General features: G+C 37.2%; 1 protein-coding gene across 1 annotated transcript in view; it reads right to left on the minus strand.

Moving 5' to 3' along the window:
* Positions 1-24,507, minus strand: part of STK32B (serine/threonine kinase 32B) — a 367,871-nt gene that overhangs the window by 57,754 nt on the left and 285,610 nt on the right. The window contains exons 5-6 of the mRNA XM_072620203.1: positions 19,258-19,295; positions 3,353-3,442 (exon numbers count right to left, since the gene is read on the minus strand). Coding sequence (XP_072476304.1) covers positions 3,353-3,442; positions 19,258-19,295 — 128 coding nt within the window. The remainder of the gene's footprint in view (positions 1-3,352; positions 3,443-19,257; positions 19,296-24,507) is intronic.

Genomic DNA, 24,507 nt, shown 5'->3' on the forward strand with positions numbered 1-24,507 from the left:
TTGAAGCAGTGAATTATGACTAGGGATTGGAACTCATTGGAGAAATTCATAATCTCAAAAGAGGCTTGTTGGATGATCAAATGCATCAATGAACTAGGTATGGTATCGTAGAACCAAGCTTGTGATAACCCAGAACAGTGAAGGAACTAAAGAACCATGTCACATGAAGCTCATGAGAAGGAACTGGGAATGTGTAGCCCAGAGAAGAGAAAGCTTAAGGGAGACATGATAATACTTTTCAAATTTTGGAGGGCTGCCATACTGTTCTCTAAAGCTCCAGAGGGCAAAACCAGAATAGATGGAAGGAAGTCAAAGAGTTGGAAGTTAGTCCAAGATGAAGAATTTCCTAAGAGAACCATCCAGTGATAAAATGGGCTGTCTAGGGAGAAAGTGACTTTTCTATCATCAGATGTGTCCGAGAAGAGACTGGATGGTGACTTTTCAGAATTGTCACAGAGGCAATTCATGCCATAGGCAGGCCTTGAACTACATGACCTTCAAGGTCCTTCTAGCTCCAAAGTCCTAGGATCTGGTGAATATATTAAAAAACCTTGAGGCTCACAAACTTTATCTTTAGCTCTATTAAAAGTCAAAAGATTTGAGAGAGAATTTTTAGCTAAATAAGGTACAAATTATTCTGAAGACCTCATAATCAGTTCTGCTGCACATTTGTATGGAAACTAATAAAGATTATACTAGTAGATAGGTGGGACAGTGGATAGAGTATGGGACATGGAATCAGGAAAACTCATCTTCCTGGGTTCAGATCCAGCCTCAGAAACTTACTGGCTATGTGACCTTGGGCAAGTCATTTAAATTTGCCTCAGTTTCCTCATCTGAAAAATGAGCTGGAGAAGGAAACAGCAAACCACTCCAGTATCTTTGCCAAGAAAACCCCAGATGGGGTCAAAAGGAGTTGGACAGACCTGAAAAAACTGAATAACACCAACAACAGAATAAAGATTCTTATCTTTTCATGAAAGATAATCTGGTCAGAATTTATTTGATGACATATCTTAACTGTTGTCTCAATTACAAAGTATGTCAAAATAATAAAAGTGCATTTTATTTCAAAACACTGCTCTTTTCTCAAATATTCTGAAAATCTTTTTTTTTAAAAATACTACTGTATGGAAGTTGTGATAGCCCCCTTTTAGGGAGTATGGAGAGTTATGATACTATATATAGTTAACATTATTTTACTTATATTTAGCGACATAATCTATCATAAACCTAACTTTCTACCCTGCACATACTAGGGATTTAATGCTTCTAAAGATTAATTTTATTGACATTTATAGTTCAAAATTAAGAAAATTTCATAATTCAATTGAGAACACATACAGAAAGAAGGGGGAAGAGAAGAGGGAAGGAGGGAGTGAGGAAGAGAGAAGAGGGGTAGGGAAAACAAATGAAATTAACTTTTGGTCTGTATTTGTGATGTTGTAAAGAACTCCCCAGTGCACAAATTCCTTCTCCACTAACGTAGATTGGCAATTTCCATAGTTTATAGTCTTGTAATCTTTTTACAGTCTTCTGATAATGTATAGTCTTAAAAACTATAGTTATAGCTATAAACTTCACTTCCTCACAGCAGAGAGAAGTTGAATTATTTGTCCGTGGTCACATTTAATATGTATCCCAGGTAGTATTTAAACCCAGGTCTTCCTGACATAAAAACTGACTCCCTAGCTATTTTGCCATACTTCCTTGAATACAAGATATATCCAATAAATTATTGGAAAAAGAAACAAGAACTGTTTTTTCATAATTTCATATTTATGAGGAATATATTGATTACATAAAACAAAAGATAATTTGATGTCTTGGAGAAAAGCTGCCCATAAAGATCCCTTCCAGCTTTGTCATTCTGTGTTCTGCATTCTAAGGTCTATTTAATTTACGAATAAAGGGAGAGAAGTAATTGTATGGGCATGTTTGATCTACTATCAATATTCAAACAGAAAATAATTTTAAGATAAATTTTAAATTTAAGGTTTAATTTTAAAGATAAAATTTAAGATAAAATGATAATTATATATATGTGTATATATATATATATATATATATATATACACACATATATATATAAAACTTCCCTTAATTGGTTGGGATTTGGAAAGTTATTTGGTAGAAGGGTGGGAATCCATTTTCATGACCTGAGTCCTGATTTAAAAAAAAAATAATTCTATTACAGAAATCTCAAACTATAATAAAGCCTCGGGGAGTGAAGAAAAAATCATAAACCTTAGAGTCAAAGTACCTGGCTTCAAATTCCAACTCTAGCACTTACTAGTTAGGGAACTATGGACAAGACTTTTATTGCTTTAAAGCTCAGTTTCCTCATATGTAAAATGGGGATACTTGATAGCACTTTTGGGAGCAAAATGTTATTAAAATGTGAGCTACTATTTTTGTGGTCAATATACAAAGTGAAAAATGTCATGATTCTCTACATATCCTGATCTCCAAACATCTTTGACATTTGGTTAACACAATGATTTTGCATGCATGTAGAGCTGGACAACTCCCTTGAAATATATATATAATGTTTAAAAAAAATAATACAGCTGTCTGTGTATTATAAACTGATTCTTAAGACAGTTTTCAAGATAGAGCATAGTATAGTCCATTGCAGATAGTGCAATGTTTGTTGAACAACTGGATAAGTTCCAAATAGTGAGCAAAAGCTGGATTCAAGTGTGTCCTCTGACATATGCTGGCTGTGTGACCTTGGACAAGTCACCTCCCAGTGCTTTGGGTGGCTTTTTAAGACTGCTTTGGTAGAAGGAGTTATCTCTTCCTATAGTTCCCACGGAAGTCAAAGATCTAGTCCTTAACTAATCCCTAATCCTGTTAAAAATGAAAGGCTGAAAATTGATCATCTCTAAGGCTTCTTCTAATGGGCAGCTAAGTAGTATAGTGGATAGAATGCTGGGTGTGGAATCAGAAAGATTTATTTTCCTGAGTACAGATCTAACTTCAGCTACTTACTGGCTATATGACTCCGGACAAGTCATTTAACCGTGTTTATCTCGGTTTCCTCCTCTCTAAAATGAATGGAAGAAGGAAATGGCAAACCAATCTAGTTTTATCTCTGCCAAGGAAACCCAAGTGAAGTCACAAAAAGTCAGACAAAACTGAAACAGGCAGACAAAAAGGTCTCTTCTAATTGTATATTTTAGGGTACCTGCCAGGTCTAATATTCTGTGTTTTAAGCTTCCTTTCTGATCTAACGTTCTATGTTCTAAAACTTAAGTAAAGATCTCTCTTGGCCAGTCAATCAATAACCATTTATTAAGCACCTACTATATCTTAAAGTTTTTTTTTCCTAATCCATCATAAAACTTACCCATGTAGGGCTTCGTTCCAGCCATAGATGAGGCTTTTTCTGCTCCTTTTATTACAGTGGCGATGTTAAAGTCAGTTATGTGGACATGCCCTAAAAATGCAGAAACACAAATGAATGTTAACAATGCCACATCTGGGTCTGATCATTGTTTGGCTGACATACAGAAAAGAAACCTGTCTGTTGGGTATAATAAAACCCATGCCCTCCACCTCCTGAGAGGGCAGAGAAACATTGCATTGGCTATAAAACCTTAGTTTGGAGGATGTCATCATATTGGCACAATGCCATACTATTTAAACTCATGCTGGATTTTACATTTGTTTTTATTAAATTTCATACTATTAAATTCAGCCTGTCATTATAATCTGTTAAAAAATTTTTCTAGTTCCTGGCTCTCTCATCTAATGGATTAGCTTTCCCTCTTGGCTTCATTTTATTTGCAAATTTTGTAAGCAAGTCATTTATTGTTACTGAAATAATTGGTTAACGTTGTAAAATATAATTCTAATATATTTAAATGTGATGTCAATATTAATATTATTAATGTTAACGTCAATCTAGTCTAAAATTTATTTAAGCATATACACATGTATATGTATGTATATGCCTACATACATGTATATGTGTATGACACACACACACGCAACACAAGCCAAGGACAGATCATAGGAGACCAGATTGCCTTTCAAAGTAAATGTGCCATAGTGAAAAACAAACAAATAAAAAACACTGGACTTGGAATCAAAACTTCTCATTTATTAGGTATTTGGCCTGGGAAAGTAACTTCATCTTCCAAAGCCTTGGTTTCCTCATCTGTAAAAGTAGTATCACAATATACTATCACCCTCATTGGCATTTGCAAGGAAAATTTTTACAAGCCACATAGGGTTACCAGTTTATAAGCTATTTTTGTTTCAAAGCAGTGTGGTAGACTGCGAAGGGCATTTGAACCTGTGTTCCAAGAGTAGCTCTGACCTTCACCAGCTGTATAACATTGGGCATAATTTAAACTCCTTGAGTCTCATTTTCCCCATTTGTTAAATGAGAATGTCAAAATTTGAGCAGCTCACCATACAGGATTGTTCTAGGGCTTAAATGATACAATTATGAATTAACTTCACTCATTTTTTCAGAGGGTATCACACCTACGACCCCAAATGATATAGGGAACAACTCCCTTTTACCAACTCTGGTTACATCTGTTCTAACGTGAGCAGAGTGACTTGGCAAGGACCCCAAAGCCAACAGCCATCAGAGGTAAGACTTAGAAGTTAAGTCTTCCTGACTCTAAGGTCATCTGATTATATAGACTATGCCCTGCTGCCATTTTTACACATAAAATACATTTTGTTGTTCAGTTGTTTTGGTCATGTATGACTCTTCAGGACTCCATTTAGAGTTCTCTTGGCAAAAATACTGGAGTGGTTTATTATTTCCTTTTCCCATTCATTTTATAGATGAGGAAACTGAGGTAAACAAGATTAAATGACTTGCCCAGGGTCATACAGCTAGAAAATGTCAAGCTGGATGTGAACTCATGATGATGTGTCTTCTTGACTCTAGGTCTGGCACTCCAACAACTGCATCACCTAGCTGCTCCATCTAACACACAATAATGTATTAATTATTTGTTTTACCCCAAATTTTATATCACTTATCCCATTGGATGCTAATAATATCAGGTAGGCAGAAGTATTATTACCTCTATTATACAAATGAGTAAAGTAAGATTCAGTATAGTATAACACTACAATATAGGGAAACAATCCAGTCAGCCAAAGGATATTCAAAAAACAAACATTATCATAAAGAAATGGGCATAGAGAAGTCCTTTCTTTGATTGGTATACAAGTGCTGATTTCACTGCAGAAAAAAAAAAGTCTCTGTGCCCAGTATCACCTTTAAACCTTTGATTGCTTTTTCTAGGAATCTTCATTTTGAAATGCAAAGTTAAAAATAATGGTTTCTGCACTTAACGAAGATGGAGCATAGAGACAATGGGGAATTATGCATCAACTTGTCAGTCTTTTCCTCCCAACACTAACAGGTAATTGCCACTTTCCAACTGTCGAGGCATCAGTAACGGTGAACTCACCGAGCCCCCAACTGAAATCAGTTCCACATTCCATAGAAACTACCTTTGACTATGCAGATGAGACATGATTAAGATCAAAGGCTCATATCATGTACCTCGTCGTTTAAGCAGATTCTGTTGGCGAGTTTTACAGTAGGGGATCTTTCTTACAGAAACATGTGACTTTTTCAACAGGGAAAAAAATCAAGGGACTCATCATTGTAGACTGCTAGGTTCTGCGACATCTGACCTAGGCATTTCAGATAAAGTAAAGAAAACCTCAGATGCTAGTGATGACACATGGCTATTAAACTACAGTTCATGAACTTGATTTTTGAAAAAAAAAGTTTGAAAAATGTATTCCAAAATAATTGCGCTCCTTTTCAATCCAACGCTTCTTATTTTGTATGTTTTAAAAGGTCTTTGGGAGAAGGCGTCCATAGGCTTCAGCAAATGGCCAAAAGAATATATGACATACAAAACAAAGACAAAGACAATGTCAAAATACTCTGATTTAAGAGGGAGGGGGTGAGAATAAACATTTATTAAGCTCCTACTATATGCCAGGTACTGTTCCAAGTGTTTTCAATTATCCTAGTTGATCCTCACAGCAACACTAGGAGGTATATGTAATTATTATCCCCATTTTATAACTGAGGAAACTGAGGTTGTGTGACTTGCTCAGAGTCCCACCACTACAATTCAGGTCTTCCTGACTTCATACCCAGATATCTAACCACTGCATCACCCAGCTGCCTCTAAATCACTTAATTTCTCTGGGCCTTGATTTTCTTCATCTATAAAATACATTCATAACACCTATACTGCCTAGCTGGTAAAGGTATCATGAGGAAAGAACTTTATGAAATGTAAAGCACCACAGAAACCTGAGTGGTTATGGATACATAGCACCTGCACAGTAAAATATTTTTTTAAATAATCAGTAAGTCAGCTGCATTAAGCAGGCACAACTCAGGGAAGAAGTCATATGGTGTTGACAGGGGTTTGTAGCCATGAAATGCAAGTTAGAAAAGAACCATTGACCACCCTAAATAGGGTGGCAAACTTGAAGATACAATCTAGAGAACTACTGGTAATGATTAATAACAGACTTGCTTCTGAGAAATCCATTATTGGTGTCTCTGAAAGGGTTTGCAGAGAATCGAGAAATAGTTCTTTGGCATCATTCCAATGAAGCAGGCATGCCAGAGATCAGGATGAGGATTACATGGAATCTAATTAACTTCCTTATTAACATCCAGAAAGGAGAGTGTGGGATAGTCTCAAGATCTAGGTCGGAAGACTTGGATTTGGAAGGGACATTTTAATTTTTTCATCTCTCCCAATTGGAAAGATGGAGAGGACACAGTGACATACTACCACATAAAAAATGAAGTTTTTAGTATAAGTAATACCTGCCAGATGGGAAGACCTTCACTTCAGGTTTTCACTTGCTGACTTAATTGATGAGTGCTGAACCTCCCCTTTCTTCTCTTTAAGAGATGTTATAAGAATGTGAGCAGAAGAAAATTGGAGTTGAGCAAAGTTTCCTAATGACTTGAAGTTGCAACTTTCTCTAAAACACACAAATATGACCTGAAAGTGGGCCATCTATTGTAAGCTCAAGTTCAGTCCAATTCAACAAGGATTTAGAACTCCATGGGTGCTTAGAGATCATCAGTCAGAACCTTTAGAAATGTGAAACAATAGGAAGATCACTGGTTCTGGAGTCAAAGGATCTGGTTTCAAATTTCATACCTGCCATTTAAAGATTTGTATAAGCTCAGACATATTCCTTTCCATTTCTGGGCCTCAGTTTCCTCATCTGCAAAATGAGAGGTGTCAGACTATTGCCCATAATATGTCTGAATGACCTGAAATCAGATTGAAATATAATTGAGAAATATTTAATAAAATAAATAAAATACAATATAGCATAGATAATATTAATATGTGTTTTTCTAAGCTAATAGATGGCCCACAGGGATCCTTATGTATGCTTTTGTGACCTGTTTCTATTTTAGTTTGACCTCATTGGGCTAGATATCCTGATAGGTTTATTCTAACTATAGATTTATTCCTCTTGGACTTCCTTATGTCACAATTATTGTTGTCATTAACATTAAAACATTATAATTATTGTTATTATATTGGTGCAATCCAACCATTAGCACTGAATATCCTTCTAGTTATCTAAGTAATTCTTTATTTCGTTAAATATTGATTTGTAATTGTATCACTAGATCTTGCTTGCATTGGTTGACTCCCAGACATGCATTTTCACAGTTTTTTTGAACAGGACTTCCCTTTCAATTATTTCCTTCTGTATTCTGCTGTTACTAACTAGTTATGCTATTGAACTTAAAAAGCCATTGTCTTAATTGTTTCTTTGCATTCTACATATCATCATGTTATTAGCATTCGCTAAATTATTCCAGCTTTACAAGATCAAGTCATTATGAGGAAAGTCTTGTAGAAATGGGAGTGATTACCACAGACTCTCTGTGAGAGAAAAAGGTGGTTAAGAAATTGACTTAGCTATGGAGGGAGATATATTCTGGTAAGAAAGATTAGGAGCTGTAATAAAGTTGGAAGCTCAGTGTATGGGATAGAGTGGGATTATCAAAAGCTTCATACAAATAATATCACTTCATTTGGGTCTGGAAAGATTGAGGCTTGAAGAAAGTGATATTGGTTGCAGGCATAGGGGATGGAATAAGCAGATATACCAAACTAGGATGAGTTTTAGATGGTATAAAATGGATAGATTATTTGAGGGGAAGAAGTATGAAATAAGCTGGAAAGGTAACTTGGAGGCAGTATGTGGAGGGATTTGAATATCAGGCTGAAGAGTTTGTATCTTTATTCCATAGATGATGGAAAGCATCAAAGGTATTGGAGCAAAGGACTTTTTGTCATCAGAACTGTTCATCAGAAATAGCAGCTATATGAATCAATTAATATTTATTGTGCATATTAAGGATTATAGCATTTTTAAGACCATATACAAATATTATTTTAACTGTCAGTACGCTTAATGTGTGAATATGTGGAATATGTGTCTATTGACCTTTAATAACTAACCAATTGACAGGATCAAAGGAACTTAGTAATCTCTATAATTGATATTCTTCATATAAATTTATATAAGTATAAATTTATATAAATAAAAATTTTTTATTCCCTTTATGTAAATTTATATAAATACAAAAAGTATTTGCAACCAAATGAAAGACTGAGGTTAGTGATGATTATGTTGGAATATATGAAGGCTGAGAGAAAAAAGACAATAAAAAGCCCCACATATAGAAATTATTAATTCTTCCTTACAAGGCGATAAAAGTGGTGAGCTCTGAACAACATCACATATAGTAAAAGTGATTGTACCTTAAAGGAAGGGTCTAGTTAAACATGGCAGTCACTATATTCAACTAGACCTTCAGCAAATAAGAACATAATCAAGGGAAACATTCAAATTTCTGATGAAATCAGTGTGAGTGTAACAAGCAGATTTAAACTGAAATGACTCTGTTCATGTGTCTCTAGTGAAACAGTCACCAGAAATTATAAGGAAACTACCTCATTTGGACTTAATCATCTCAGCACCCGAAAGCATTGTATGAGAAAGCTCCAAAGGCACTTAAAAGATAAAGTTGGGGAAAGTAACTAGACTGAATTGGGGGGGAAAAACTATCTGCCTTAGAAGTTGAATTATCTTAAAAATACATGGGGATTAAAAATTATACTTCATGTTCCTATAGCATTACAAAGCATAGAAAAGTAGTTAAAAAAATAATACCCCATAGGAAGTTGGTAATTCAAACACTATTATCCATATTGTAAAGAAAGAGCCAAAAGGTTAAGTGACTTGACCAAGATTAAACAAATATTAAGTTAGACCTAACTGTTTTGGTGTGTGTGTGTGTGTGTGTGTGTGTGTGTGTGTGTGTGTGTGTGCGCAGCTCTTTCACAGTGCCTCTCTTCTTCTGGATTTCAAATATCACTCTCTGATCTGACTTGTCCAATCCTAATAAGTCTGATATATTATAATTTGGTGATTTCTTACTAAAATGACTGCCTACATAGAGACATAGAGCATATTTTTCATGTGACTGTTCCTGGAAAAAAAATAACCTAAAAATAAGTATCAGACAGAAAAATGATAATAAATCCAATCTGAGAAATTGTAGTAAATAGATTCATCCATATTAGACCTGCACACACACACACACACACACACACACACACAAACACAATTAGCTAGAAACTTATGGGCTATAGGAAAGGGGGTTAGCCAAAAAAGCCAACAAGACACAGAAGCTTCCAAAGAATGGTCAGAGATAGCTGTAACCTGCAAGGCTCTATATCCAGAGGCACAGATACAAAAACAAAGGATTTCCTTGAGAAATCCTCAAACAGAGATCTTAGCACATACAAATCCTGGGAGTTGAAAGTCAGAACAGGAAATATATCCCTCCCAAAAAGCATATCAGGGAAAGGAGTATAAACCTGGAACAAATTCTCAGTTCAAGAATTGAGTGTGGAAATATGAGTAAACAGAAGACATTAGCCATTATAAATATTTTTTATAAATCCAGATATACTAAAAAATTCAACCTAGATGGAGAAAGTAACTCCAGGACAATTGCAAGCAGAGATTCAAAGGACTACATGACTAGCTGAAAGACGTAAAGAGAAACAAAATGAAATAAAATCTCTAGAGGAAGGAATTACAAGGAGAACAAATAACTAAGACTACAAAATGACAAACCTTGACCAAGTAAGAGGCTCCTTGAAAATTAGAATGGACCGTATGAAAAATCAGTGACTCCACAAGACAACTAGAAATATCAGTGCATAATTTGTTAAAAGACAGAAAAAAACAGAAGGAAATGAGAGATTATCTGTTATCAGAAACAACTGAGCTGGGACAAGAAGACCAGCTTTAAGAATATGGAAATCAAATTTCAGAATCACTGGACTGCGGGCAGCTAGGTGACACAGCAGAGAACCAGCCCTGGAGTCAGGAGGACTTGAGTTCAAATGTGGCCTCAGACACTTGACATGTAGTAGCTGTGTGACCCTGGGTAAGTCACTTAACCCTGATTGCCTCAACCCCTTCCCCCCCACCTCCCCAAATCATTGCACTCTCAGAAAATTATGATTTAAAAAACCTGGATACTAATTTTATGAAATAATATATGAAAATTATCCAGATTTATTAGAAACAGAGGGCAAAGTAAAATATAAAGAACCCAATAGTAACTTCCTGTAAGATACCTCAAAATGAAAATTTCCAGAATTATTATACCCCAAATCCAGAGCTACCACATCAGAGAAAAAAAAATGCATTGCAAGCAGCAGAAAGTGTTCAAGAAGCAAGCAACCAATCAGAATTACATAAGATTTGGCAACTTCTACCATAAACAAGAAGAGATCTTGGAATACAATATACTGAAAGGCAAACATTATAGGCTTAAAAGGAAAAATAATTTATGCTGGAATGCTGAGCATAATCCCAAAGAGGTAAAAAAAAGAAAATTTAATGTAATAGAAAACTTCTTTGAAAACACCTGAACTGAGTAGAAACCTTGAAATTCAAACATGAGTGAAGATGAACCTAGGAAGGAAAATCTTATTGAGCAATTGAAGGAGCTGGATGATGGTAAAATGCTACCATTTTAATAGAGGGAGAAGAAAGAAGTGTCCCTTCATTTATTTTCTTTATTTTTTTTTAATTATTTTTTAATGTTTAACAATCACTGCCATACAATTGAGATTTTATCCCCCCCACACCTACCCCCCACTACCCCCCTCCCTCCCCACGACAGCATACAATTCTGTATAGGTTCTACATATACTTTCCTATTGAGTACATTTTCACTATAGTCATGCTATGTAGTCGGACTAAAATAAATGGAAGAAATCATATAACAAATCAAAACATGATACACAAAGACATACACATACACAAACATGATCTGCTACATTCTGCGAATGACTTCCATATTTCTTTCTCTGAGTGTGGAAGGCATTTTGCCTTAGAGAACCACCACTGGGATTTTATTTTATTTTTTTTAAGAAGTTCTTGCGTTATTACAAAATTCCAAGTCTACCAGAAAAAACTCTCGCACACTGTGGTCGTTGCTGTGCACAAAGTTCTCCTGGTTCTGCTCCTTTCACTCAGCATCAGGTCATATAAGTCCTTCCAGGCCTCTCTGAAGTCTTCTTGTTCATCATTTCTTATGGCACAATAGTACTCCATTACATTCATATACCATAATTTATTCAGCCATTCCCCAATTGATGGACATCCCCTTGACTTCCAGTTTTTGGCAACTACAAAGAGTGCTGCTATAAATATTTTTATACATGTGGGACCCTTTCCCATTTTTATGATCTCTTGGGGATACAGTACTAGTAGCAATATTGCTGGGTCAAAGGGTATGCACATTTTTGTAGCCCTTTGGGCATAGTTCCAAATTGCTCTCCAGAATGGTTGGATGCGCTCGCAGCTCCACCAACAATGAATTAGTGTTCCAACCCTCCCACATGCTCTCCAGCATTTATCATTTTCTTGTTCTGTCATGTTTGCCAATTTTATAGGTGTGATGTGGTACCTCAGAGTTGTTTTGATTTGCATCTCTCTAATCAAAAGTGATTTAGAGCATTTTTTCATGTGATTATAGATATCTTTAATTTCTTCTTCTGAAAATTGCCTGTTCATATCCTTTGACCATTTATCAATTGGGGAATGACTGGTATGATTATACATTTGAGTCAGTTCTCTATATATTCTAGAAATGAGGCCTTTATCCCCGAGCTTAGCTGTAAAAATTCTTTCCCAATTTACTACATCCCTCCGGATTTTGGTTGCATTGGGTTTGGTTGTGCAAAAACTTCTCAGTTTAATGTAATCAAAATTATCCATTTTGCATTTCATAATGCTTTCTATCTCTTCTTTAGTAAAAAATTCTTCCCTTCTCCATAAATCTGATAAATACACTATTCCTTGCTTCTCCAGTTTATTCATGGTATCAATCTTTACACCTAAATCATGTACCCATTTGGACTTTATTCTTGTGTGCGGCCCTTCATTTATTTTCAAAGGGCATTGAGAGAGTTAAGAATGAGTAAGACAGTAATGGATAAACAATACAATGATAATAGATAAGGCAAGTAAAAGAAATGGTAGTAAATGCATTCCATTTGTATTGTTTTAAGAACAGAAAGAAAAGAAAGGATATAAAAGGAATGTAGTAGGGTATAATGGAGGAAAATGAGGTGGTATTTAATATTTTTTCATAATTGGATTTCAAGAGAAGACTATACAAATATAGAAGAAGGGTTGAAGAGAGTGGATACAAGAGATGAACTTCACTCTTATCTGAAATAAACAAAAGTGTGTTAAAACACACATACACATTACACTTTGGTGTAGAAATATGTCAATCCATTTTGATCTCTTCCGTGGGCCTGAGACCAATTCATATTTTTCTTGGAGGCTTTGGATGGAGGAGTTTTGACTTTGTTTTCTTCTGTTTTCATGCTTTGGTCTTCCTTGTCACCAAAGTAATATTCTATAGTCTGATTCTTTTTCTGGTTTTTGCTCATTTCCCCAGCCATTTACTTGACTTTTGAGCTCTTTGTCAAGGTAGTTCTCTGCTTCCAGTGGGGGTGGGGGGTGTACTGTCAGCTGCTAGATCCCCCCAACAATCTGTGGGCCTAGAGCTCTAGAAACAGTTGTTGTAGCTGCCCCTGCTGCTGCTGTGGGTTCCTCTGCCCCCTCCCCTCTCAGCCACCCTGGGGCTGGGGCCAGACCACTCCACTCTCCTGTACTGGTCCCACAGGCTTTTCCCATTGACTTTCCAATTTATTCTCAGCATTTTGTGGTCATGAAGTCTGGAAATCACCACAAGTGTGAGAGATTCAGTCTCCTCAAGGCCTGCTCAGGTCCCCTCTGTGCACTCGTGACCCTCACTGGACTGCACTCTGCTCCCAACATGGCATGATAGACACTTCCCAGAGACCTTCCAGGCTGTCTTGGGCTGAAGATTTGCTTCACTCCATCATTTTGTGGGTTCTGCAGCTCCAGAATTTGTTTAGAGCCATTTTTTGAAGGTATTTGGCCAGGTTTGGAGGGAGCACCTAGAAAGTTCATGCTGTTACTCCACCATCTTGGCTCTGTGCCCTTCAAATATGTCTATTCAAACAGGGAAACATGTTGGGGACATGAGGAGAGTTGGGGTTAAGAGACAGGATAAGACTGGGAAGGAAAACGGGGCAAATTTCCACTTTGGAGGCTGAATCCTAAAGTACTCAGCACAGTGCCTGGTCCATAGTAGCTGCTTAATTAATGCTGTTTATTGAATGACTAAAGCAGGAATTAAAAGAAAAAAGAAATGGTAAGACTCAGTGATGTGGATCTGGGAGCAGTATCATGGAATTAGACTCCTTCAGTTATGAAGCACTGCTCTTGATCATATTCCTTCCTATTTATCACTTGTTTCTTCATAAAGATGAACTGAGGGCAGTGGAGTGCTAAGAGATAAAACAGTAACCAGAAAAACAAAAAACAACTCTTTAGTCAGTTTCTCTATAAATGTAAAGTCATATTCATTCAATTCAATTCAAATTCAATTCAACAGACATGAATGACCACCATGAAAGCAAGATATAATAAAAATAGCAATAGACAGGAGACATGGGTTTGAAATTTGATTCTGATGATGCCTCTAGCAGTCTGGAAATCATTTATTCACACTTGTACTAACTACTTCATGTGGTAATTAAGGAAATATGATACATACTTCTAAACATCACATAAATATAAGGTGTTAGGGAGATAACAGAATCACAATTGCAATAATGATTTTCTTAAATTAGTATTAAAGTGATATATATTTAATTGCATCTGACAAACATTTGCTATCTAAAAGAGTGATGGGGATTATGGATACAACCCCCCAAAATGACATGATAGCACATCTCAAGAAATTTATAATCTAATAGTAAGATAAGAGAGGTACAGAAATAATCATGATATTAGGTAGGATGTGATCAGCATAAGAGAGAGATTCAAAGATCTCCAAGAGATATGAAGAGGAAGAGATTATTCTAGCTGGAGTGATCAGGGAAAAATTCCACCAGAAGGTATCTTTTAATGGGTATAATTAGCCAACATGTGGACTATGTTGTCAGAAGAGGCTGTAATGAGATGAACACTTAATATGAAGCCTAGGTGCCATATTTTAACAAATTATTTTATGATCCTGCCTGCTAAATGTTAGGATTTAATTCCATCGAACAAATATGTATTTAGCATCTCCTATGTGCAGAGCCCAGGGCCAAGCTGGGACAAGAGCAGGAGAGGGAAAAAAATATAAGTTTAGATTAAGTACTCATCACATCCCTAGGCAACAAAAACAGCTCTCTTCTTTGCTTTCCATTATCTTGCAATCATAGTAAACTTATCACAGGCCTGGATGAAAAACAGCGACAACTGCGCAAACTAATCCAGGCTTCATGTGGCTTATGGCACCAGTAGATGGTTGGCATTTTCAGAACATGCCGTTTCTGGGGAAACAATGGAGTGACCTTTACAAATTTTTGTGTGTCCTCATGGAGTCTGAAGCTTCTCTGTGCCCCTGTGGTGAGTCAGGAGAGGGATCGAATGATCTGTCTTTAAAGCCCCCCACTGCACAGATGTGCATCCTGAGATAACAGGGGGAAACAAGAAACACACTGCTCCTAAGCCTTATCGAGATCTCTAGCTGGGGTTTGTTGTTCCCAGGCTGATCTAGGTGTCTCCTGATGGATATATTGTATCTCCTGCCTCCATAAACCTTTCCCCTACCCACTAGAGCCCACAACCATCCCTTTCTTTTCTGAATTGATATAATATTTAGAATCATAGAATGTCAACACCAGAAGGGACTATAGAATACAGCTGCTTAAAACTGGAAAGGATTTTAAAATTCACAGAGATTTAAATGTCACAGTGCTGGGAGAGACCAAAAAACATAGAAACACGTATTAGATCTGGAAAGGACCTTTAGACACTGGTCAGTGGAGAGAGTGACAGGCCTAGAGTCAGAAAGACCTGAGTTCCAATCTAGCCTCAGACAACAGCTGTATGGTCCTGGGCAAGTCATTTAACCTCATTTGCTTTAATTTTCTCATCTGTAAAAAAGTTATCTGAAGAAGGAAACAGCAAACCACTTCATTATCTTTGCAAAGAAAACCCCAAATAGAATCATGAAGAGTTGGACACAACTGAAAAATGACTAAGCGACAATCCAAATCTTATGTTTTGTAGGTCAGCAGAGCATGATTCAGAGAAAGTATACTATTTACTGAGCGTAACACGGCAAATCACTTCAGAAGTGAGGACGGAGAAAAGGACTTCTAACTCCCATGGCAGTGCTTTTCATATTACTTACCCTCAAAGGGCTGCTGCGAATCTCAAATAAGATAGCATATATAAAATACTTAGGAAAGTTTAAAGTAATATGTGGCCGAATATCATGGTGGTGGTGGTGGTAATGATTTTGCATCGAGATGGATAGAATTCTGGGTTGACATCTGGAAAACCTAATTCTAAATTCTGCCTTTGACTCTTACTGGTTATGTGACTAAACAAATTCTTTTATGAGCTGCAAGTAACTCCCAAGGACTTAAATACCATGCCTAGAAAGTAAGCTTATGAGTAAATATTTTTTCCCCACTATTTAGACAATTTTAAATTCAGAAATTTGGAAATAGTTTGGGGCATCATTGATAATGATCTGAGTTTTCATGGGCAAACAACTGCTCTTGCAAAGCTTCAACATCACAGGCAAAGAAATCTGAGTTTATGTGGGTTGAAGAGATGTCAAGCCTCTATTACCTTTGCTGTCAATTCCTGAGAAATAAGAGAGGGATCCAGAAACCTAAAGGTATTGATTGACTGCCTCTACTAAGGTAAGACATAGGAAAATTGATCACCTATCCACCTCCTCTCTGTCCTCATCTCCAAGTCCCAAGGGCAACACACACACACACACACACACACACACACACACACACACACCCTTACCTGACCATTTACACTCTCAGACCTTTGATAATGCTTACCCATTTCCCTCTAAGTTGTTCCTATTATCCAGTCCTGGCTTCAATACTAAACACCTCCTCCACCAAGTCCAGACTACCTGAGGCAGAAATTATGTTTCCCATCCATTGAGCTAAACTACCTATTATCTGAACTACAAATTAAGACATTTGATTATTCAATTTAGTATTTAATAGGATATGACTTGTATCATTCTCTGGCTATTTCATGTAAGCAAGTCTTATGTCCCTCAAAAGAGTTCAGGCATTATGTCATACGGAAAAATATTATCATGATAGTTTATATTAAAATAACATATTTGCAATAAATAAAATTATTTATTTTAAATTAACTAAAATCGCTTCTGTTTACATTCACTTTGATTTAAGAAGCATATGTTAAGTTCCTACTACATAAAAGGTATTATGCTAGGATCTGGGAATGCAGTTATCCCCATTTTATAGACCAATTAACTGAGGCCAGAGAAAGTAAAGTAACTTGCCCAAGAACAGCGACCAAACCAAGACTCTTAACTAGGATTCCTGACTTCACTTCTATCTCATGGTTCTATGTAAAGGATCTTAAATAAGAGTGTGGCAGCTTTAAACAAATATTTGGTTTTAGTTTTTCTTAAACTCTCCAAATGTGTATGATATGGACATTTTATTGTCCCTCAATCTTAGTAGAATACTTTCTTTTCTTCTAAGTATTTGGGTGGCTTCCCCTCATGCAATTCCTAAGGAGTCCAATTGTAAACAACACATGTCCCTCTTTTTCCCTTGAGTCTTATGCTCACTATGGGGGAGAGATGAAATAGGAAATATTTTGACAAGAGAGTAGGTATTTTTAAAGCTGTTACCCACCACCCAATGAAGAGCATAAAACACATGTATAAACAAATGTGTTAGAAGCAGATGGAAAGACAATTCTTTAAGTCATTTTAATTCCATCTGGAAGACGCAATCCACTCGTTCATTCACTCTTTATTCAACCACCATTTATTAAGAAATGAATGAGTAGCTCTGTGCTGGGACTGGGGTGGGGGGAGTTAAGGCTTTCACACAGAACACTGTTTTCTACTCTCCTCTTGATTCAACTTCTTCAACAGCTATTAAGCACCTGTTCCAGGTAAGACCTTGTGGACATGGAGAAAAAAGAAGAACCAGTCCCTGTCCTCAAGAAGCTTATATTCTATTGCTCTCAAAGAGGTTACTGTCTGTTGTTCAGTCATTTGTCAGTCATGTCTGACTCTTAGTGACCCCATTTTTTGGCAAAGACACTGAAATGGTTTGTCATTTTCAGCTCACTTCACAGATGAGGAACTGAGGCAAGCAGAGTTAAGTGACTTGCCCAGGGTCACACATCTAGTGCGTATCTGAGTCCAGATTTGAATTTATTCTTGTCAAGTAAACTTTTGGTTAACTGAAATCTAACTAGCCAAAATTGGATGTAAACTCGCCATTTCTTATGGCACAAGTCTTTGGTTTCGGTCTGTGATTTCTTTTCTAACATGGCTAATATGGAAATATGTTTTACATGATTGCACATGTATAACCCATATCAAATTGCTTGCTGTCTTGAGGAGGAGGGAGAAAGGGGAAGGAGAGAGGGAATTTGGAACTCAAAATTTAAAAAAAAGAATGTCGAAAATTGTTCTTACATGTGATTGGAAAATATATTCAATAAATTAGAAAAATATATATCATTTTATCCATAATAGTACATCAGATGTGTCTTTTCAGACAGTGATCATGTATTCTCCCGCATTGTTTTTTTCCTCAGGGTTAAATATTCTTGATTCCTTTAAAGGATCTTTGTATAACATGCATTCAAGTATTGTCACTAATCTGGCTGATCTTCTCTTGAAACTCCCTTCATTATCCATTACCTTCCTTAAATGTACATCCAATAACTTGTAATGTTTGTATATAGGAGGAGGAAAGGGTGAGACTCCCTTCTCTCTCTGCATCTACACACTACGTTTCTTTTATAGCCTAAGATTTCAGCTTTTTTGGATATAATATTGACTGGTTAACTTTGCAGCTGACCAAGTTCTTCACGTTTTTAGTAGTTCAATGCCCAAAAGAGTGGTAATTTCATCAGTGTGGCTACTCCTTCCACTATCCCAGATTTCAACCCTTCCAAGGTTTAGAATATGGTCTTCATAAGTTGCTATGACCAAAAAAGGAAAAGAAAATCATTGCCTTATAGCCAACATTTTGGTCATGAGTGCCTCTGCAGCTTGACCCTTTTGGTTCTCAGAAAACAGGTCTCCAGTCTACACTTAGTCTTATGCTGACTCTTCCAGCTCAGTGGTACCTGCCTGAATTCAGAACCCATGATCACTCTTCAGACATGATCAGGCCTCAGAAAAAGACTTTTGAGGCAGCTGAGTGTATAGAATATAATATAGTTGTGGAATAGACTGTAATATAATTGATTAGAGTTTTGACTAGAAATTTTTGTGCTTGGGGCAAGTGGCACAAAATGTTCTTGTACCTGGAGCAAGCAACACAATGTATGTCCTCAGCTCAGATGAAGAGGAGTGAATGATATCAGAATGCAAAGTGAGGAAAGGAAGGATGGGGCAAGGAAGAGTTTACCAGAGGTGCTAACAAGGAGATATTCTCAGTTGTTGCTTAAGTGTTGCTTAAAGACAGAAATTGTTGTTGGGATTCCTATAAGTGGGAGAAATCCTGAGTGACCTTAACCTCAATAAAATATTTTAAAGGGGCTTACCATGCTCATCCAATAATATGTTGTCTGGTTTGATGTCTCTGTAAAATAAAAAAATAAAATAAAGTAAAACACAACATGTTTTTACCACCAAAATGGCTCAATCCTTACGACAATAAATGGCTACTGATCCCTAGCATGGCTTTCTTTCTCCATTTGTAGTCTTAAAAAACTAGAAAGATAAAAATAATTGCTTTAACACAGTTATTGGGCTTTTAGTTTTTCTGCTTCCTTGGCATTATAAGCAAAGAGACTCAGATATTTCCTGAGCCTTGCTTTGGGCTCTGCTATGGTCTCACCCATGGCAATGACACTATGTTATACAGCAATATGTAGTAAGCACATTAATATAGTGATTGCATACAGTGATTCTCATTACTAGGACTATACTTAAAAATTGTAATTGATGAGGAGGAAATAAAGCAACAACAATGTTCGTGTTCAACAATTGGAGAAATGTTAAATAATTTATGGGATGGTATATTTGTGCAATGGAATGTTATTGTGCCCTGAGAAACTGCCAGTCTCTGGGGAAGTCAAACAGTTGTCTTCCATTATGAATTATCAATAGAGCTCTTTGATGCTGGTGATTGAATGAGGTTTGACCAGACCCTTGGGTGTGATTGTGAGAGAGAGGTAGTGGAGCTTTAGCTACCATTTATATAATACTCACTGGGATTGTGAGCAGGTGGAGGGGAGGGAGCATGTTTTTTGTGAGCTGGCAAGACAAGTAGAGTGATGAGATTGGAGAATAGTGTGAAATGGTCCTTTGGGAGGCCCTAGAATCTGTGTGTGGTAGGCAAGGCAGAGAGAGTGGGAGACAGAGAGGGGAGGAAGGAGAAGGAGTGAGAGACAGAGAGAGGGAGAGAGAGAGGAGAGGGGAGGGAGAGGGACAGGAAGACAGAGAGGGAGAGGGACAGGAAGAGGGGGAGAGAGAGAGAGAAAGGGAGAGAGAGAGAGAGAGAGAGAGAGAGAGAGAGAGAGAGAGAGAGAGAGAGACGCAAGGGTAGGATAGTCCACTTATGGCAAGGTGAAAGGAGCAAAGAAGGGCTCTCAGATATCATCCAGTCCAGGGCTTCTTAACCTCTTTTGTACCATGGACCCCTTTGGCCATCTGATGAAGCCTATGCACCCCTTCTCAGAATAATGCTTTTAAATGCATGAAATAAAATACATAGGATTACAAAGGAAACCAATGAAGATGCAAAAAGGTCTTTAGTGAAATGTTAGTACTACTATAAATGCAACAATATGGGAAACTTCTCTATAACCTGCAACCTTTCAAAGTTTCTTGAGCCTCAGAGAAATTAAGAGACTTGACCAAGGTCACACAACCATAAAATGTAAGAAATGGGATTTGGACAGAGGTTTTCCTGACTTCAAGTGAATTATTACTACTACTGATGAAAGACATACACTGAAATTACAGGTATTATTCTGTTTCTCACTCTCCCTACCAAGCATTTCTTTGTAGTGTTTTCTAGATAGTTGGATATAATACTAGGAGTATTGATTTTAGGGGTAGAAGGTCTGTGGACAAGTTAGTTCAAACATTGACAATGTGGCATTAAGTAAATCATTTCGTTGCTACAGGCTTCATTCAGAGTCATCTGTAATATGGTGGTTTAAATGTGCCCTGTTCTAGTTCTAGGTTTGACAGTATAGTAAGTAGATAATATTGAACTTGTAGTGAGGATGACGAGTTCAACTTTGCCCTCAAACACTTATTAGCTGCGCCACCCTAGGCAAATTACTTCACCTCTCTCTGCCTCACTTTCTTCATCTGTAAAATGGGGATAATAATAGCACCCATACCCTTCCAGGGTTATTGGGATCCAGTGAAATTCAAGTATAATAGAAATACCTGTGATTATTATTAAGGAAGGAACCTTAGAGTTCATCTAGTCTAACCCCTTCATTTTACAAATGAGGCAACCAAGATGGTGGAGTAAAGACAAGCACTCGCCTGAGCTCTCCCAAATTCCTGTCCAAACAACATTAAATAATGCCTTAAAACAAATTCTAGAACAGCAGAAGCCATCAAAGGATAGAATAAAAACAATTTTTCAACCCAAGACAGCTTAGAAGGTTGGCAGGAAAGGTCCATTGCAAAAGGGTGAAAGTGAAGCACATTCCAGTCTGTACTGTGTCAGTCTTTCCCTACTCCAATTCATCCTTCCCATAGCTGCTATAATAATTTTCCTAATAAGCTAGGTTATTCCTCTGCTCAAAAGCTTTCAGTGGCCCCCTATTACCTCTATGATGAATAAAAACTTCTCCTGACATTTTAAGGTACTCCAGATTAAAATGTTCCCAACCTATCTTTTTGGCCTGATATCACATGACTCCCCTCCCTACATGTTCCCTTTTAATCTTACTAGACAACTGGCTGTTCCTCCAAATCCTTATTTTGCTTCTGTGCATTCATGAAGACATCCCATCTTGACAGTCCAGTTCAGAAATGCCTCTTCATTTTCACCTGTTTGAATCCATCTTTCTCTTCAGGGTTCAGCTCAGGGGCTTCCTACTATATTATTCTCCTAACTGAAAGTATTCTTACCCTCCTCAGATTGTCTTAGAGCACCTTGTCCTTTGCCCCCAACCTTGTATCACCTGTCAATCACAATCAACGAAGTATTTATTAAATGCCTACTATGTACCAGGCATCGCTCTCTCTCTCTCTCTCTCTCTCTCTCTCTCTCTCTCTCTCTCTCTCTCTCTCTCTCTCTCTCTCTCTCTCTCTCTCTCTCTAACACACACACACACACACACACACACACGCACACACAAAATGAAATTATCCCTTCCTTCAAGAAGCTTATATTTACTGGGGAGACAGATATAATTATGTACAAAAGACGTACAAAATAAATACATTCAAAGACATAATATCAGAATCTGGGAGCAAGAGAAAGCACTACTAACCAACTAGGGAAATCAGGGAAGGCTTTTCATTCATGTGGCACTTGAGCTGAGTCTGGAAGGAAGGAAAAGATTCCAAAAGTCGGAAATGGAAAAGGAATGCACCCCAGGGATGGGAAACAGCCTAGGCAAAGGCCTAGAGGTAGTACCATATATGGAATTCTGAGTTCAGGAAATGACAAACAGGTCAAGTTTGGCTTTATTCTTCACTTCCTCCAGGCATATTTACTCCATATCCTATTTTAGCAAATCTGATCATTTTCACTTCCAAATCTTCTTGGTTGATCAATTTTTCCTTCTTAAACTTTAAACATTAAGTCTTGAAATGTTCATCTCCCTTAAAAATCCTTTCTCTTTATATTTTATATATTTTTTAAAGAATTTAAAATTAAAAAAATTTTTAAAATATTTTTTAAAATATATATTTTTATATATTTTACTATAGAGTTGATAAGAGAAAGGACTCCTGATCAGGGAGAGTTAGACTAAATGGCCTAGAATACCCTTCCAGTGGAGAGGTCTTATGATTTTTTGAATTAATCAAATATATAGAGAGAAGTGTCTGGGATATCATCATTGAAATACTTATTAATGTCTATTAAACCGTATATAATGCTCCCTTATTTTACAGAAGAAGAAAATGATGACCAGAGTGGTAATGGTTTGCCCAAGATCATAAGGCCAAATTATACCTGATCCAAGAGCATGATCCATGTCTGATGGCTGCCATTACAGCCCTCTTTCCCCCATTTTGACCCCTAACACAACAGCAAACAAGAGGTATTGCCTTATTTGGGTGACACGAATGCCAAAGTGATGTTAACTGCTATTTTTGCTGTCCTGTCAATACTAGTTCTATGAAGTTTACGTAAGATGGATAAGATATGGATCCTTCCCTTATGGCAGTTATTGCTAGTACCATCCCAAAAAATGACTGGGTAGTTACGTTTTAGGGACAGGAAGGCAGCAGCTGCTACCAATTGATCTAATGAACATCCACCCACTCTGACACTGCTTTCAGGCTTTTAATAAAAGCACAGATCTCAGGCCGACCGCTGGTCCATCATATGGTAGCTGTGAAACTGTCTTGGAAAGAGAGAAAGCCAGCTGAAGCTCTGTGTAGCAAAGCAGTATGATTTCTGGGTCTGTTGTTGGCAGGTGTATTTCTCTGTGTAGTGTGTGTTTGTGTGTGTGTATTTGTGTGTGTGTAGTGGGGGCTACAAAGGGAGAATAGAGCACATCATGCTGTAAACTGCTTGCTGTCTTGGACACAGAGTACACTAAGGGGTTTTCCTCAAAACAAAACAAACAAAAAATCTCCTAAAACTCTGTATTATAACATTACTAATAGCTGTATTCTTGTCAATACTTTCTGTTGTTGTTCAGTCATTTCAGTTGTGTCCAACTCTTTGTGATTCCATTTTTGTTTTGGCAAAGATACTCACGTGATTTGCCATTTCCTTCTACAGCTCATTTTACAGATGAGGAAACTGAAAGCAAAGGGGTTAAGTGATTTGTCCAGGGTCACACATCTAGTATGTGTCTGAGGCTAGACATGAACTCAGGAAGATGAATCTTCCTGACTCCAGCACTTTATTCACTGAGTCTACCCCCAAGACCTCCAACACTTTCTGAAAGTCCTTCTTCCCTGGGAAGACCTGACACAGAAGACAATATCAGGGAGTGCTAAATTCTGATATCTAAACTATAAATGTCATAGGAATCCAGAGGGAAAGAGCAACAAGTGAGAGAGCAATCAGGGAAGACTTCAAGGGAGAAGTACATTTTTGAGTTAGATCATGAGGAATGAGTAAGATGGATTTGAATTGGTGAGGGAGTGAGTACAGAGAGGCATTCCAGGTAAGGGGAGGAAGCCAAGCAAAGAAATGGACATGGGAACGATTAAACCCAAATGTGTGATTCAATGTTCTTGGGAGCAACAAGCTTGCATCCTGGGCCATCTCCAGTCATCCAGAATATCAGGTCACTGGACCCAGATGACTCAGGAGAAGAAAGTGAGGTTGGTGACCTTGCACAGCCCTCCCTCACTCAGATCAAGGTCAGCTTCAAGTCATGTCATCCTCTTGATGTCATGATCCTCTTCGAGAACAAAGGACAAACGCAAGCTTGAACAAGAAGAGTTAATTCCATAAATACTTCACTGTTGATGACTAACTGCTTGACCTTGAGTAGGTCCCTTTGAGACAGAGAGTTCTGTTTTGGTCATTTTGGTACATGATGATTACTTCAAAAGGGAATTGGTGATACAGGACTATTATTCAATAGAGAAAATAAGGGTGGATATATAGATATGAGTCATTGGTTTAGAAA

This window comes from Notamacropus eugenii, chromosome 6, assembly GCF_028372415.1.
Source record: "Notamacropus eugenii isolate mMacEug1 chromosome 6, mMacEug1.pri_v2, whole genome shotgun sequence".
Classification (NCBI taxonomy): Eukaryota; Metazoa; Chordata; class Mammalia; order Diprotodontia; family Macropodidae; genus Notamacropus; species Notamacropus eugenii.